The following is a 15,162-nucleotide window of genomic DNA, read 5'->3' as shown; positions in this document are numbered from 1 at the left end:
TCTAGTGTATTCTCCAGAGGATTAGTTTCTCAAGCTCTACATGCAGTGTATTGTTATTTACTGACTACCAAACTCAAACCTTTGAAAATATGTTTTAATTGTTCACTATATTGTTTTATAAGAGTGTCCACTCAGTCACAATTGTACGAGAAAGATATTCTTATTGCAAATTCTTCACAAATGGGCATGTATAATCTCCTCAGCTGGGTTACAAGCACATCATTTCTACCCAGATGGTGTCCCACTTCAGTGTTGTTTGTAATGCAGCAAATTCCACTGAAAACTTCTTCGCACTACTGAAACAAGAAGAAAACTCATGGACTGAGATAAGCATTTCCCTGCAAATTGCCATTAGATTATTTTCTGGAGGTCTACAAAAATAACCAACTTTGTAGTAGTAAAGTAGATGCATTCAATGTCTTCATGAACCTAGCTTTCATTATCATTACTCAGTATACATGGTAGTGTAAGGCAGTGGAATGTAACAGCAGCTAACCATTTTATTTGTCACCAAGGAGCACACAGACAAGTTATTTGTGGCCCCTCATAATTTAATGTATTTTCTCTGTTGAATTACTTATATTTATCAAATCTTCAGATTGTATTTGAAGATGAGATTTCGAGGACACACAGCCAATTTCATCAGTACCTCAAAAATTAATAAGCTACATTTTGACTGTCATGAAACACCAACCATTTTCAGCTCCCAGATAGAAGGTACCATTATAATTTAAGCAACAACTTCTGGTTCTACTGGCTGACTAACTTATCATTGTCCATCCCAAACCACTATGGATAGAAACTTGGAATTTGGAGAAGATGTAGATCTTATACTGTAGGCATAATTTAAGATGGGATTTTTTGAAACTCCAACCTTAAGGGGTGAAACAGGGGACGAACTCTTTTTTTTTTTAAAGCTAGACCTACAAAAATTGGTATTTTGTTTCTAAGTGAGAAATAAAGAAATATGTGTTTCAGCATTTTTGGAAATTTAACCCTATTGTGAGGAGGGGGGTTCGATAGTTGGTGAAAGCTTTTTTCTGTAAATATATTATTAAAGAGCTACTGAAGCATTTTTACAGCTAATTCTTTGAAAATCGGTGTTTGGCTTCTCTGTTAAAGACGAAAAAATACGTGTTTCAATGTTTTGGAAATTCTACCACAAAGGGGATGAAAAAGAGTCAGACTGATTCATCATCGCCCAGCCCTAACTGCTGAGGATAGAAACTTTATGTTAGGAGAGAGTGTGGATCTTATACTGCAGGCATTGTTTAAGAGGAGATTATCCGAAATTTCACTCCTATGGGGGTAAAATAGGGGATGAAAGGCTTTTTGAAAGTGTGTCACTGTTAAGGGAATTTTGAAGCCAGAAATACAAACACATGTATTCCCAGCCAGAAAATAAAAAATACCTGTTTCAGCATTTTTGTAAATTCTACCACTATGGGGATAGAATAATGGGGGAAAGTTTTTTGAAAGTAAATAATTACTTAAGAACTACCAAAGAATTTTAAGGTTACATTTAGGACAATTGTTAGAAATAAGAACAATGTACGTGTTTTTGCATTTCTAAAAATTCACCCCCTACAGGCGTGCAATACGGGATGAAAATTTTTAAGAAAATATTCCGTTACATTAAAAAAATTTTATAGCTAAACTTGAGAAAACTGCTATTTCCATTCTCATCTAGATATGAAGAAATATTTGTTAGAGTGTGAAAGTTGCTATGGAAATATCTTCACAAAAATGCAAAGGGTATGACTAACAGATACTTTGGACTACCAGAATCACTTTTTGCTCATAAGTACGTTCAGGAAAGACCATGCTTATATGGCCTCAATTAGTGTGAAAAGCTTAGAAGGTGTTGCAATTTGTGAACAATGTAAAAATTAAAAACAAATCAATCTCTGCAGGCTATACAGTCTACATGTGCGAAGCAGCAAGCTAGTGATCTACATAAAACTAAATGTTTGCAGCACATTGGAAAATATTTCTTATCTACACGAGTCAAATTACATGGCGTTTGGAAACAACGTAAATGAACGGTAAGTTTGATGTTCCACTTACTGAAGTCACACAGATGGTGATAGGAAAGGAAATAGCTATGCTCCTCTCTAAAGAATTCTTGTGTCCTTATCAGAAGCTATGAGGAGATGGCAATAATCAACTGAACACCGAGTCTCAAAGTCGAGTGCATCACCAGCTCCTAACTCCAACAGCTGGTGCTGACACTACCAGCGACGAGTATGGTAGGCAACACGTCTGGCCTGGCCATGCAAGTGCTATGTTTAATTTCGACTTCAACACATCATCTAGTTTACCACAAGCTTTGACCTACGCTTGTTAGACCACAGTTTCTGTTAGGACTGTTCCAAGAATGGGTTTTGATACTCTAGTGTTTTACATTCTGCTATGAATATGGACTTTCGAGTTGAGCTGTTCTTTGCAATAAATTAGAGTTTGTGTAACTCTAAATGAATAATCTTAGGATTCACCCCAAGTGATTTAGAGGTAGGCCAGCTGGCCATTTGATTTTCATGGCACTTAAATTTAGTAATGGGGGGAAGTTAGTGAGGGTTTTTCTTCTTCACAGATTGATTTCATTACTGCTATGATCTGATTGACAAAAGGAAGATTGAACATCCTCCAGACGAAGACGTCAAGTTAGAGGATGAGCTTGGAGATGGGAAGGACTGACAAGGAAATCAGCTATGTACTTTTCAGTAAAGTCATATTGAAATTTGAGGCAAATGATCAAAAACCTGAACTGGGATGGCCAGATGTGGATTAGAGCCTCCACCATCTTAAAAACACGCCCAGTGTTTTACTGTGTGCTTTTTTGCTAAGTGCTTTATGATTGATAATGGTACGTTAGTTCCAATTCTTCACTAAAATGTGGTATCAATTTTGAACATACGGAAACTGGAGAGTAGCCTGGAAAAATACTTACTTTCAAGCTGCTTCAGAAGCTGCTTAATATGACTGTGCCACATTTCAAATTTTTCACTGAAACTAAGTAAAGACTTTGGGACATATAAATCTAACTTGACAGACAACATGGTCCGATAGTATTTACAAACCAAGTAGCAGATTTCATTTTTCATACATCTGCACTAACACACTGTGTGTCATGCACAACTGACAGTGCTCAAGAGAATTAAAAATACAGGGTGATTCAAAAAGAATACCACAACTTTAAAAATGTGTATTTAATGAAAGAAACATAATATAACCTTCTGTTATACATCATTACAAAGAGTATTTAAAAAGGTCTTTTTTTCACTCAAAAACAAGTTCAGAGATGTTCAATATGGCCCCCTCCAGACACACGAGCAATATCAACCCGATACTCCAACTCGTTCCACACTCTCTGTAGCATATCAGGCGTAACAGTTTGGATAGCTGCTGTTATTTCTCGTTTCAAATCATCAATGGTGGCTGGGAGAGGTGGCCGAAACACCATATCCTTAACATACCCCCATAAGAAAAAATCGCAGGGGGTAAGATCAGGGCTTCTTGGAGGCCAGTGATGAAGTGCTCTGTCACGGGCTGCCTGGCGGCCGATCCATTGCCTCGGGTAGTTGACGTTCAGGTAGTTACGGACAGATAAGTGCCAATGTGGTGGCGCTCCATCCTGCTGAAATATGAATTGTTGTGCTTCTTGTTCGAGCTGAGGGAACAGCCAATTCTCTAACATCTCCAGATACTGTAGTCCAGTTACAGTAGCACCTTCGAAGAAAAAGGGACCAAAAACTTTATTGGCTGAAATGGCACAGAAAACGTTCACCTTAGGCAAGTCACATTCATACCGAGTTGTTTCCCGCGGATTCTCAGTGCCCCATATACAGACATTGTGAGGGTTGACTTTCCCGTTAGTGTGGAAAGTTGCTTCATCACTAAACACAATCTTTGAAACGAAAGATTCATCTGTTTCCATTTGAGCAAGGATAAAATCACAGAAATCGATTCTTTTAATCTTATCAGCTGCAGACAGTGCTTGAACCAATTTCAGACGATAAGGTTTCATAACTAACCTTTTTCATAGGACTCTCCATACAGTTGATTGTGGAATTTGCAGCTCTCTGCTAGCTCTGCGACTCGATTTTCCTGGGCTGCGAACAAATGCTTGCTGGAAGCGTGCTACATTTTCATCACTCGTTCTCGGCCGTCCAGAACTTTTCCCTTTGCACAAACACCCATTCTCTGTAAACTGTTTATACCAACATTTAATACACCACCTATCAGGAGGTTTAACACCATACTTCGTTCGAAATGCACGCTGAACAACTGTCGTCGATTCACTTCTGCCGTACTCAATAACACAAAAAGCTTTCTGTTGAGCGGTCGCCATCTTAGCATCAACTGACACTGACGCCTAGTCAACAGCGCCTCAAGCGAACAAATGTACAACTAAATGAAACTTTATAGCTCCCTTAATTCGCCGACAGATAGTGCTTAGCTCTGCCTTTTGTCGTTGCAGAGTTTTAAATTCCTAAAGTTGTGGTATTCTTTTTGAATCACCCTGTATATCCCCTTTAAGCGGGCCCTTCCTCAATTTCATCAAGTTAATACTAATGTACAGTGATGTTGCAGCCACCTGCTTCACACAAAGTATCAGCCTGTTTACACTTGAAAACACAAATTTATGCGGTGTATTATTAGTTACAATCACAGTATTAGTTAATGCAAACAAACTAATTTATTAAAATGTTACAGACATTCATCAAAAGTGAATTACTTATTTCATTTAAAAGTATTCATTTTAAGACAAAATTCCTTTAAAAAGCATAGCTGGTGTATACTGCATGACAACCAATTTACATCTGCCATCTGCTTTCCTGGCAACGTCTCTCCTGTTCAATGACAATCAAACAGTCATGTACGATTTTGACTGCTGCTATAACACACTGGTTAACAGACGAATTAACCAATTATTATTTAAAATATTATCTTTGATAAAATTGCAATATAAGAAATATATTAGCAGTCATGCAGAAATAAAGACAGACCTGATGATGCTCTTAAACCAAGTGCTTTTTTAGTCTGCAGAAATAGTTACGTTGCACACAAGAAAATTACTTCAAAATATTCATGCCACAGCAATTAAAAAATAGTATGTACCAACATTCTCACTTCATTTCATAAGACATATTTCTGCTCTGTAATTACTTATTCCTTCTACGATTTGTGCGTTTGTTGTTATCCCCTTGTACCTGAAACAAAGATTAGATTAGATTAATTATTCCATTCCATAGACCCATAAAAGAGGGAATCCTCCTGGGTGTGGGACATGTCAGATAAACACATTACAAAAACGTAATTAGAAAAACTTGAGTTTCATTAATTTTAATAATCCTCAGTCACTAAATAGTAAAATTATGTACATGAATTAAATTTAAACTTCTAATATTTACAGGTTTAACACTTACATCTTCTTTCATTAAATCCATCATTCAGAAATTTGCTAGTTTCTTGGCTATTACAACCAAGTATTGTCAGAAATTAAAGTATAATAAATTTTCATTAAAATGGTCTACTGCACTTGTTGAGAAACTCATGGATGGAATAGAAGGAGTTGGCCACCAAAAATTCTTTTAAATTGTGCCTTGTCTGAAACTAAACTCTTCATGGTTGCTGGTAACTTATTGAAAATTTGCTTTGCTGAATACTGGACTCCTTTCTGGGCAAGAGTAAGTGATTTTAAATATTTATGTATATTGTTCTTATTCCTAGTATTGATACTGTGTACTAAGCAGTTAGTTGGAAAAAGAGATGTATTATTTACAACAAACTTCATTAAGGAATAAATATACTGATAAGCTGTGGTTAATATGCCCAATTCTTTGAATAGGTTTCGACACGCTGTTCTTGGATTTACACTACTCTTATTATATGCTTCTGTACTCTAAAAGTTTTTTTCTCTGTTTGTGAAGTTACCCCAAAATATGATACCATATGACATAATGGATTGAAAATAAGCAAAATATGCCAGTATTTTTTATTTATATCTCCTATGTCTGACATCATTCGCATTGCAAACACAGACTTGATTAGGTGCTTTAGCAGTTCGTTAGTATGTTGCTCCCAACAGAATTTATTATCAAGTTGTAATCCCAAGAATTTTACACGCGCAACTTCTCCTATTTCCATGTCGTCATATTTTATACACACACCAGAAGGAAATCTCTTCGAAGTTCTGAACTGTATATAGTGGGTCTTTTCAATGTTTAATGACAGTGAACTGGCTATGAACCACTTATTAATGTCAGTAAAAATTTGATTAGCTGCACTTTCTAAATTTATATTTGATTTACTATTTATTGCAATGTTTGTATCATATGCAAATAAGACAAACTTGGCATCTGGTAATGTAACAGGTCATTAATATACACAGGAAACAGTAGTGGACCTAGTATGGACCCTTGGGGAACACCACATGCAATTTCTTCCCCATCAGATGATGTCCGATTGCCTACTGCTGAAGTGTTACGTAATGACACCCTTTGTTTTCTATTAGTAAGATATGACTGAAACCACTTTGCAGCACTACCAGTGACGCCATAATATTTTAATTTACTTAAAAGAATGCTGCGATTCACAGCCTTTGACAGGTCACAGAATATGCCAGTTGCCTCTAATTTGTTGTCCAATGAATTAAGGACATTTTCACTGTAAGTGTAAAAAGCTTTCTCAATATCAGAACCATTAAGAAACCCAAACTCGGACTGACAGAATGTTATTTTCGCTAAGGTGCTTTAAGTAGACGCTTGAACATAACCTTTTCAAAGATTTTTGAAACAGCTGGCAAAAGTGAGATTGGTCAGTAATTTGATGGCATTTCTTTGTCCCCTTTCTTGTGGAGAGGTATAGCTTCAGCATATTTAAGTCAGTCCAGGAACGTTCCTGTGGCAAGTGATTGATTACACAAATAACTTAAGATATGACTAAGTTTACATAACACTCTTTTATTAACTTTGTTGATATGTTATCTTAATCACTAGGATGCTTTGATTTCAAGGACTTTATGATGGAGTCTACACTCCTGGAAATGGAAAAAAGAACACATTGACACCGGTGTGTCAGACCCACCATACTTGCTCCGGACACTGCGAGAGGGCTGTACAAGCAATGATCACACGCACGGCACAGCGGACACACCAGGAACCGCGGTGTTGGCCGTCGAATGGCGCTAGCTGCGCAGCATTTGTGCACCGCCGCCGTCAGTGTCAGCCAGTTTGCCGTGGCATACGGAGCTCCATCGCAGTCTTTAACACTGGTAGCATGCCGCGACAGCGTGGACGTGAACCGTATGTGCAGTTGACGGACTTTGAGCGAGGGCGTATAGTGGGCATGCGGGAGGCCGGGTGGACGTACCGCCGAATTGCTCAACACGTGGGGCGTGAGGTCTCCACAGTACATCGATGTTGTCGCCAGTGGTCGGCGGAAGGTGCACGTGCCCGTCGACCTGGGACCGGACCGCAGCGACGCACGGATGCACGCCAAGACCGTAGGATCCTACGCAGTGCCGTAGGGGACCGCACCGCCACTTCCCAGCAAATTAGGGACACTGTTGCTCCTGGGGTATCGGCGAGGACCATTCGCAACCGTCTCCATGAAGCTGGGCTACGGTCCCGCACACCGTTAGGCCGTCTTCCACTCACGCCCCAACATCGTGCAGCCCGCCTCCAGTGGTGTCGCGACAGGCGTGAATGGAGGGACGAATGGAGACGTGTCGTCTTCAGCGATGAGAGTCGCTTCTGCCTTGGTGCCAATGATGGTCGTATGCGTGTTTGGCGCCGTGCAGGTGAGCGCCACAATCAGGACTGCATACGACCGAGGCACACAGGGCCAACACCCGGCATCAATGTGTGGGGAGCGATCTCCTACACTGGCCGTACACCACTGGTGATCGTCGAGGGGACACTGAATAGTGCACGGTACATCCAAACCGTCATCGAACCCATCGTTCTACCATTCCTAGACCGGCAAGGGAACTTGCTGTTCCAACAGGACAATGCACGTCCGCATGTATCCCGTGCCACCCAACGTGCTCTAGAAGGTGTAAGTCAACTACCCTGGCCAGCAAGACCTCCGGATCTGTCCCCCATTGAGCATGTTTTGGACTGGATGAAGCGTCGTCTCACGCGGTCTGCACGTCCAGCACGAACGCTGGTCCAACTGAGGCGCCAGGTGGAAAGGGCATGGCAAGCCGTTCCACAGGACTACATCCAGCATCTCTACGATCGTCTCCATGGGAGAATAGCAGCCTGCATTGCTGCGAAAGGTTGATATACACTGTACTAGTGCCGACATTGTGCATGCTCTGTTGCCTGTGTCTATGTGCCTGTGGTTCTGTCAGTGTGATCATGTGATGTATCTGACCCCAGGAATGTGTCAATAAAGTTTCCCCTTACTGGGACAATGAATTCACGGTGTTCTTATTTCAATTTCCAGGAGTGTATTTCTTTGGGTGAAGTAAGTGTCAATTCCATTTTACTGAGATTGCTTGTGTGCACTGGTCTCGGATATTCCATTGCATTATTTACTGAACCTGACAACCCCATGCTATCAGTAACAGAGACAAAATACTTGTTTAAATCGTTTGCAACACAACATGTGTTTGTTACCAGGGTTTCATTTATTTTTAAAGCTATTTGTTCCTCCCCATTTCTGGTCCTACCTGTCTCTGACTTAACTATATCCCATATTGTTTTTATTTTATTGCTGGATGTATTTATCTTCTTCTCATAATGCAGGTGTTTAGATTTATGGATAACATTCGTCAATATTTTGCAGTAATTTTTGTAATGAGCTATAATGCTAGTATCAAAGGTGTCCCTATGTATCAGATAGTGTTTCCGTTTTGTCTCACAAGATATCTTTATCCCTTGTGTGATCCATGGTTTCTTATTAGACTTCTGCTTAATTTGAGTTACTTCAGGGGAAAACAATTTTCAAATAAGGTGCTTATTTTATTAATGAATGTTTTTTATTTTCCATTTGTCTTTTGGATGCTGTAAACATCAATCCAATTAGTTTCTGTGAGCACTCTCTTAAATTTCTTAGTTTTTGACTGTTTTATTGGCCTTCTGTACTTAGTTCTGATAGATGTTTTATCCTGACAATTTTCAAACTTTAATGTTAGGTGACAGTCTTAGAACATTTGTATACCCTAGTTGGGAAATTTACAGTAGAAATTAAATTGAATGACAATGTAACTGGTTTCAGTAACTGTTCACTGAAAGCGTTTTTCAGGGCATCTATATTAAAATCACCAGCAACCACTAGTTCTTTGTTTTAATTTTAGATGAGATAATAAATCTTCAAGACCGTTTATAAACAGGTTGAAATTTCCTGAAGGTGCTCTGTATATGGCTGCTATTATAAAGGACCTATTATGAAATTCTATCTGTTGCACATGCTTCTAAGTGCTGCTCTAAACAAAATTTATTAATGTCAATATTCTTCTTAAATTTAAAACTGTTTTTAACAAATGTGGCAACTCTTCCTTTCTCCATCTTTTGTCTACAGAAGTAGGAACTACCTACAACTACCTCACAACAAAACTTACTTTCTCTTTGCTGACTTCCCAACATTCTTATTCAATTTTCTACTGAAAGTTTGTTGTGCCCTCTCTACACCTATCTCTGTCTGAGGCTCATCAGCTTCTAACTGAAGCAACAGGTCAAACTTACTCTTCTCATTCACCACAAAGTTGTCTGATTAAGTTCTAGGTCTGTTACCCCTATTACCTGTTGCCACTTCCCACCTCTCTTTACCCTTCTCCCTCCTTAACCTTTTCGAATCTTCCCTAGCCTGCTCTAACTGTGCCTGAAGGGCAGCAATTTTCCCCTCCTGTTCCACTATTTTCCTATCTCTACTGCATATCCTATAGAACCACTGATGAGTCTGATCCATTTCCCCACGCCACTATAGTCACCCCAATGGAAAAAAACTACTGCACCCACACACCAAACCCCAGAGCTAACAATTCTACGGCACGTCAGGTACTTTTCACTTATGGTAAAAATCTTACTTTAGCGAAAATAAGTCAAATTAAATTACAGAAAAACAAGGAAACACATTGATGAAAGATTAGGTCTAGTACTCAATCGTATGTAAACAAACTTACTTTAGTGACAATAAGTTAGATTACCGAAAAGAAGAAGAAAAACACGTTTACAAAAATTAGGCCTAGTCGCAACTGTATGTAAACAAAGCTACTACCGTATGTGCAAAGTTTACAGATACCGGAATTTAAAATTTACGCTGTGTTTCGCAAAATAAGAGTTAAACAACAAAGGGATACACTTTACTTAACTTGCTGGAATGGAACAGAACAATTAAATGAGATTCTATAAGTTTTACTGGGCTAAAATGTATGCAAGAATACGATTGTAACCCTACTTTATGTTTCTTTCGCGTTTTCTAGAATAATACACAGAGAGAAGTGAAACCTTTAATAGTAAGCTTGCAAAACACACTAATACATGTAATGAACTAGTTTCCTGAACTAAACAGAATTTTATTACACTCTAAATCACTTATCTGTATGGCAGCACAAAACTCGCGCGTCTCGCCTGGTGCAGGGCTACTAAACATGGCATTTATCACACTAATACTTAGGGATTAGAAAAACAGCTTGAAGAAGAAGAAGAAGAAGAAGAAGAAGAAGAAGAAGAAGAAGAGGAAGAGGAAGAGGAAGAGGAAGATGATGATAATGGCACCTGCAAAGGACTTTTGAGTTAACTGAATGTTGCGGCGATCTTCTGCATCTACATTTTAATGAAATGGAATGAAACACACATTTTAACATGAATCACCACCAGATACTTTTCTTTTTGAGACACTGCAGTATCAAATCCACCTACATGCAGATGATGTGTAACAGGTTGTTAATTTCTTAGAGGATCTATTCCCATCTGTAGTCAAATGGGCAGATGAAACACAAACCAAATGATAAAACTGAATACATAACATCTCTCAACAAAACAGCAGCACAGCAATTTAAGCACACTTGTGGAGATAATCACTGTGTTTCTAATTTGTATGTGACCTACAGGCATCTCCAAAAAGTAGCCTGCTCTTTGTCTGCAAGTATTGTGTAGACATTTCTGAAGATCTTAGCAGATGGACTAAGTATATATTGTCTACTTTCAAGTGAATATAACAGGTCTTAATTTACACAATCAATGTGTGTGTGTGTGTGTGTGTGTGTGTGTGTGTGTGTGTGTGTGTGTGTGTTTGTTTGTTTTGAAAACAATATGAAGGAGACCATGTTCACCAACACTTCAGTGTCCTTTAGAATGACATCTGGGATGGGTTTCCTTATCATTATATCAGAAAATCCAATACATTGTAACATGTATGCTTTAAGCTAAGCCAGTCCTGGTGTAAGGAAACACTTAATATGTTTCTTTTATCAATTAAGGGAACATATTTGTCCCATTTTACTTAAATGTTCATTCAGCTTGTGACATGTTTGTAAATAAGTAAGGAAGACACTGCTAAGGTCATAAATTTAACTATCAGATACACTTCCATGGTTTGCTAGCAGGTATAACTGGATAAAATGGTGGAATAGAGAAGCAAAGCTGCTTAAGTGAAGATATGAGTAAATGCAAAAAATCTGTGGGGACAAAAATCATATCAGGTTGATGCTTAAGTGTGCAGTAGTTGTTTGTTGCATGTTGGAACATCAGTTGCTATGCTTTTATTTATCGATTGACATTTTGTCTTCGCAGTTCACTGCAGCTTTTTGAGTTTACATGTTGTCATTTGGAGATAGTGAATGTGGCTGTGGAAATTAGAATATGGAGTGCTAAGTGGAGAAATCTGAATGTTTCCAACTCATTCTCCTGTTTGAGTTCAACAGAGGGGTGACAGCAGTAATGGCAGCCAGAAACATTTGTGCACGTCAAGAAAAGGGTTCTCATTTTAAGGGGGCATCATTTTAACATTAGTGACACTCCCCATTCAGGAACACCTTCAGGGTTTGTCGAAGATCATTTAAACACTTTAATCCACAATGATCCATATCATTGTAATTGATAACTCGCAAATGTTATGAACTGTGATCGTTCCACCATCATAAGACATTTATTTGCAATGGAGTCTTTATGCTAATATAAGGAAAAGAAAGGAATGACTAGGGCCAAATAAAGCAGTAAGTCCCTGTACAAAGACCTGTGTGCATCCACAAAAGATAATGTTATGCATCTGGTGGCACAGCGATGGTGTGGTGTACTACTAATTGTTTCCCCTAGATGTAACCATCACTGCTGTCATTTACTATCAACAACTGAGATGCTCGCAGACACACTACAAGAACAATGACCAGGAAAAATGTCTGAAGCGATACTATTCCACGATAGCACCTGGCCACATTCTCCTAGACTGACAGAAAACACTATCCTTGAGTTTTGTTGGGAAGCCATTCCGGACCCACTTTATACAACGAACAATCTTCAAAGAGCTCCCTTTCTGGATGAAAATGAGCAAAAAACAAGGCTTGACAAGCCCTTAGCCTCAAAACCATTCGATTTCTACAGCCACAGAATCGAAAAGTTACCTCACCATTGGCAGACTGCTGCAAATAGTGAAGGAGATATATCACTGATGACTAAAGTCTCTGTTATGTGTAGCTGTTGTGTTTATTGAACTTATGGAAAAAGACCATGAACTTGTGCATCAACCCAATACAATCAAATAGTTATTGTCTTCACCTTAAAATATCAGCAGTTACATTGTGCAAAACTGACAGATACAGCTGCTTCATATTCTGAGATAAATGAACAGCAAAACTAGTAACAAACAACAGCTACAAAAACAGAAATGTATCATTTGCATACAGTAAATAAGAAATAGTAACAAAAAACTAAAAAAATATTGTTTGATGACACCACTGCTTCATTATAGGCTTTCAGCAATTAACTATTTCAAATGTGCACTTAAGATAATGAGATGGAGAATCATCTCAAAATTGGACCTGAAATATTTCCAAACCCAGTAATCAATTAAGAAGGTCATTGTGCTCTTTTCTGGCCCAAATAAGGCAGTATGAGGACTCTAACTATTACGCCAATTTTATTATTGCAGTTGTGCTTCTGCTGCAGCTAAACAATGAGTAAAACGTCATTTATGATACGTCTTCATTGAATGTCCCAGACAACAACCGGTAATTCCTGAAGCCTAATTAACAGTCCAATGTACTACGGTTGGATTCACAGTGGCACTGATGATTGCCAGACTATCGCCGAAGGTCATCCAATTCCATCGGCTGACAGTTCGGTCTATCAGTTCTATCAAGGAGGATAGAATCTTGTTCCTCAGTTATCTGAGCAACCAGACAGTTTTACGAAATTTACGAGATGAAGAGAGAAATAATCTATCACATACTCATGTGATTCATGGTGAAACTCAAAAGCAAGATAACAAACACTCTGAAGGCCTTTAATAAATTCAGCAAAATAGTCAAACGTCAATTAAACTTCAATGACGTATTCAGCGTATGACTCAAAGACAAACACAAGTTTCAGAATAAGACACACTGAACAACTGAAGCACTGAATTTGCAAAACATCTCCTACAAGAGAACCACCACACTATTGGCATAAAAATACCAGCAAGCAGTAATAAATATGGAAAAGAAAGTTCTGTCAGAATGAAAATAATTTAGGACTGCTCAGACAGGCACTAACCCCACAACCTACTTCCGTAAACAGGTTTCTCGTGCCATATCCTCACACAACACTAATCCTACCACTACTACAGAGAATCAGCTGCAAAGAAGTACTTCCCTTACCACTCAATATCACTGTGCCCAGAAATGAGGGACATCCTACTGAAGACCCTTCCCATCCCTCTTGAAGTGCTATTCTGTCACCTACTCAACATACACAACACCTTTGTCCTCCCCACTTCTAACCCCTTGTGTTGAAGACCCAGGGCAAGACCTGTCTGATTCACTGACCCAGCACATCCTACTCCAGTCCTGTCGCAGGCTTATCCTACACATTCAGAGGCAGCGCCATGTGTGAAAGCAGCCATGTCATATGCTTTGCTGTAATCACTGCTAAGCATTTTATGTGGGCATGAGCACCAACTAGCTGTCCACCAGAATGAATGGCCATTTCAAAACTGTGGCCACGAACAAAGTTGACCGCAAAGTGGCACACCACACTGCAGAGGACACCATAAGTTCAACAGCTGCTCCACAACCTGCGCCACCTGGAACCTCCCTCCCAGCATCATCTTTTCTGAACTATGCAGATGAGAGTTATCCTTGCAACACATCCTTCACTCCCGTAATCCTACCCTAAGTTTCCACTAATCCACTGTACCCACAACCTCTACCCAACAGTTTCACCTTTCTGTCCTGTCACCCCCTCCCAACCATGCCTCCATATCACTGTCGTCATGTCACACCTTGTGTGCTTTGGAACCTGTGTGGCACAGACCCAGTCCGGATACCTGCCATCTCTCACTCCCACATTTCTAGTCTGCACACCGGCTAACTCCCTACGAGCTGCTAGTCACGCACTAAAATTTTAAAAAGTGGTACTGTATTTAGAAGCCTAATTGACAATTTCAGAAATCACAGATGTTATCTGTTGCAGCTTCACCTTGCATTTAATGAGATGCAACGTAACATCGAACACTGCTACAAACAGAAACTAAACTGAGATTACAACTTCACAGTTAAACTTTTGAATCTGTTTTGTTACACACTATCAGCAGCTGATGCAACGTTAACATTTTTATTTGTAGCACAACTATTTTGAACAGCACACTCTTAAAACAAAAATAGTGTTACTACCATTTAACATTACCTTTTTTAACAGTTTTCCGATTGGTGTTGATGTATCTTCAGTAAGTTTGATCTTTTCTGTAAAAGAAGAACAAGCACCTATTCAAAACATTGACTCATTTACCAGAAGCAAGGAGGACTGCATGGTCAAAAGTATAAAATGAACACAAACAAAAGATATGAACACAAACAAAAGATATGAACACAAACAAAAGATTTGAACACAAACAAAAGATATGAACACAAACAAAAGATATGAACACAAACAAAAGATATGAACACAAACAAAAGATATGAACACAAACAAAAGATATGAACACAAACAAAAGATATGAACACAACAAAGATTTGAA

General features: G+C 38.9%; 1 protein-coding gene across 2 annotated transcripts in view; it reads right to left on the bottom strand.

Annotated features, from left to right (window-relative positions):
• Positions 1–4,676: 4,676 nt before the first annotated feature.
• Positions 4,677–15,162, bottom strand: part of LOC126259052 (centrosomal protein of 112 kDa-like) — a 166,976-nt gene continuing 156,490 nt past the window's right edge. For both annotated transcript variants that reach the window (XM_049955692.1, XM_049955691.1), the window contains exons 14-15: positions 14,832–14,887; positions 4,677–5,213 (exon numbers count right to left, since the gene is read on the bottom strand). In XM_049955692.1, coding sequence (XP_049811649.1) covers positions 5,166–5,213; positions 14,832–14,887 — 104 coding nt within the window. In that variant the 3' untranslated portion in view covers positions 4,677–5,165. The remainder of the gene's footprint in view (positions 5,214–14,831; positions 14,888–15,162) is intronic.

This window comes from Schistocerca nitens, chromosome 1 (assembly GCF_023898315.1).
Source record: "Schistocerca nitens isolate TAMUIC-IGC-003100 chromosome 1, iqSchNite1.1, whole genome shotgun sequence".
NCBI classification, from domain to species: Eukaryota; Metazoa; Arthropoda; class Insecta; order Orthoptera; family Acrididae; genus Schistocerca; species Schistocerca nitens.
The sequence above is the reverse complement of the archived record's forward strand: the minus strand, read 5'-3'. Positions and strand labels throughout refer to the sequence as shown.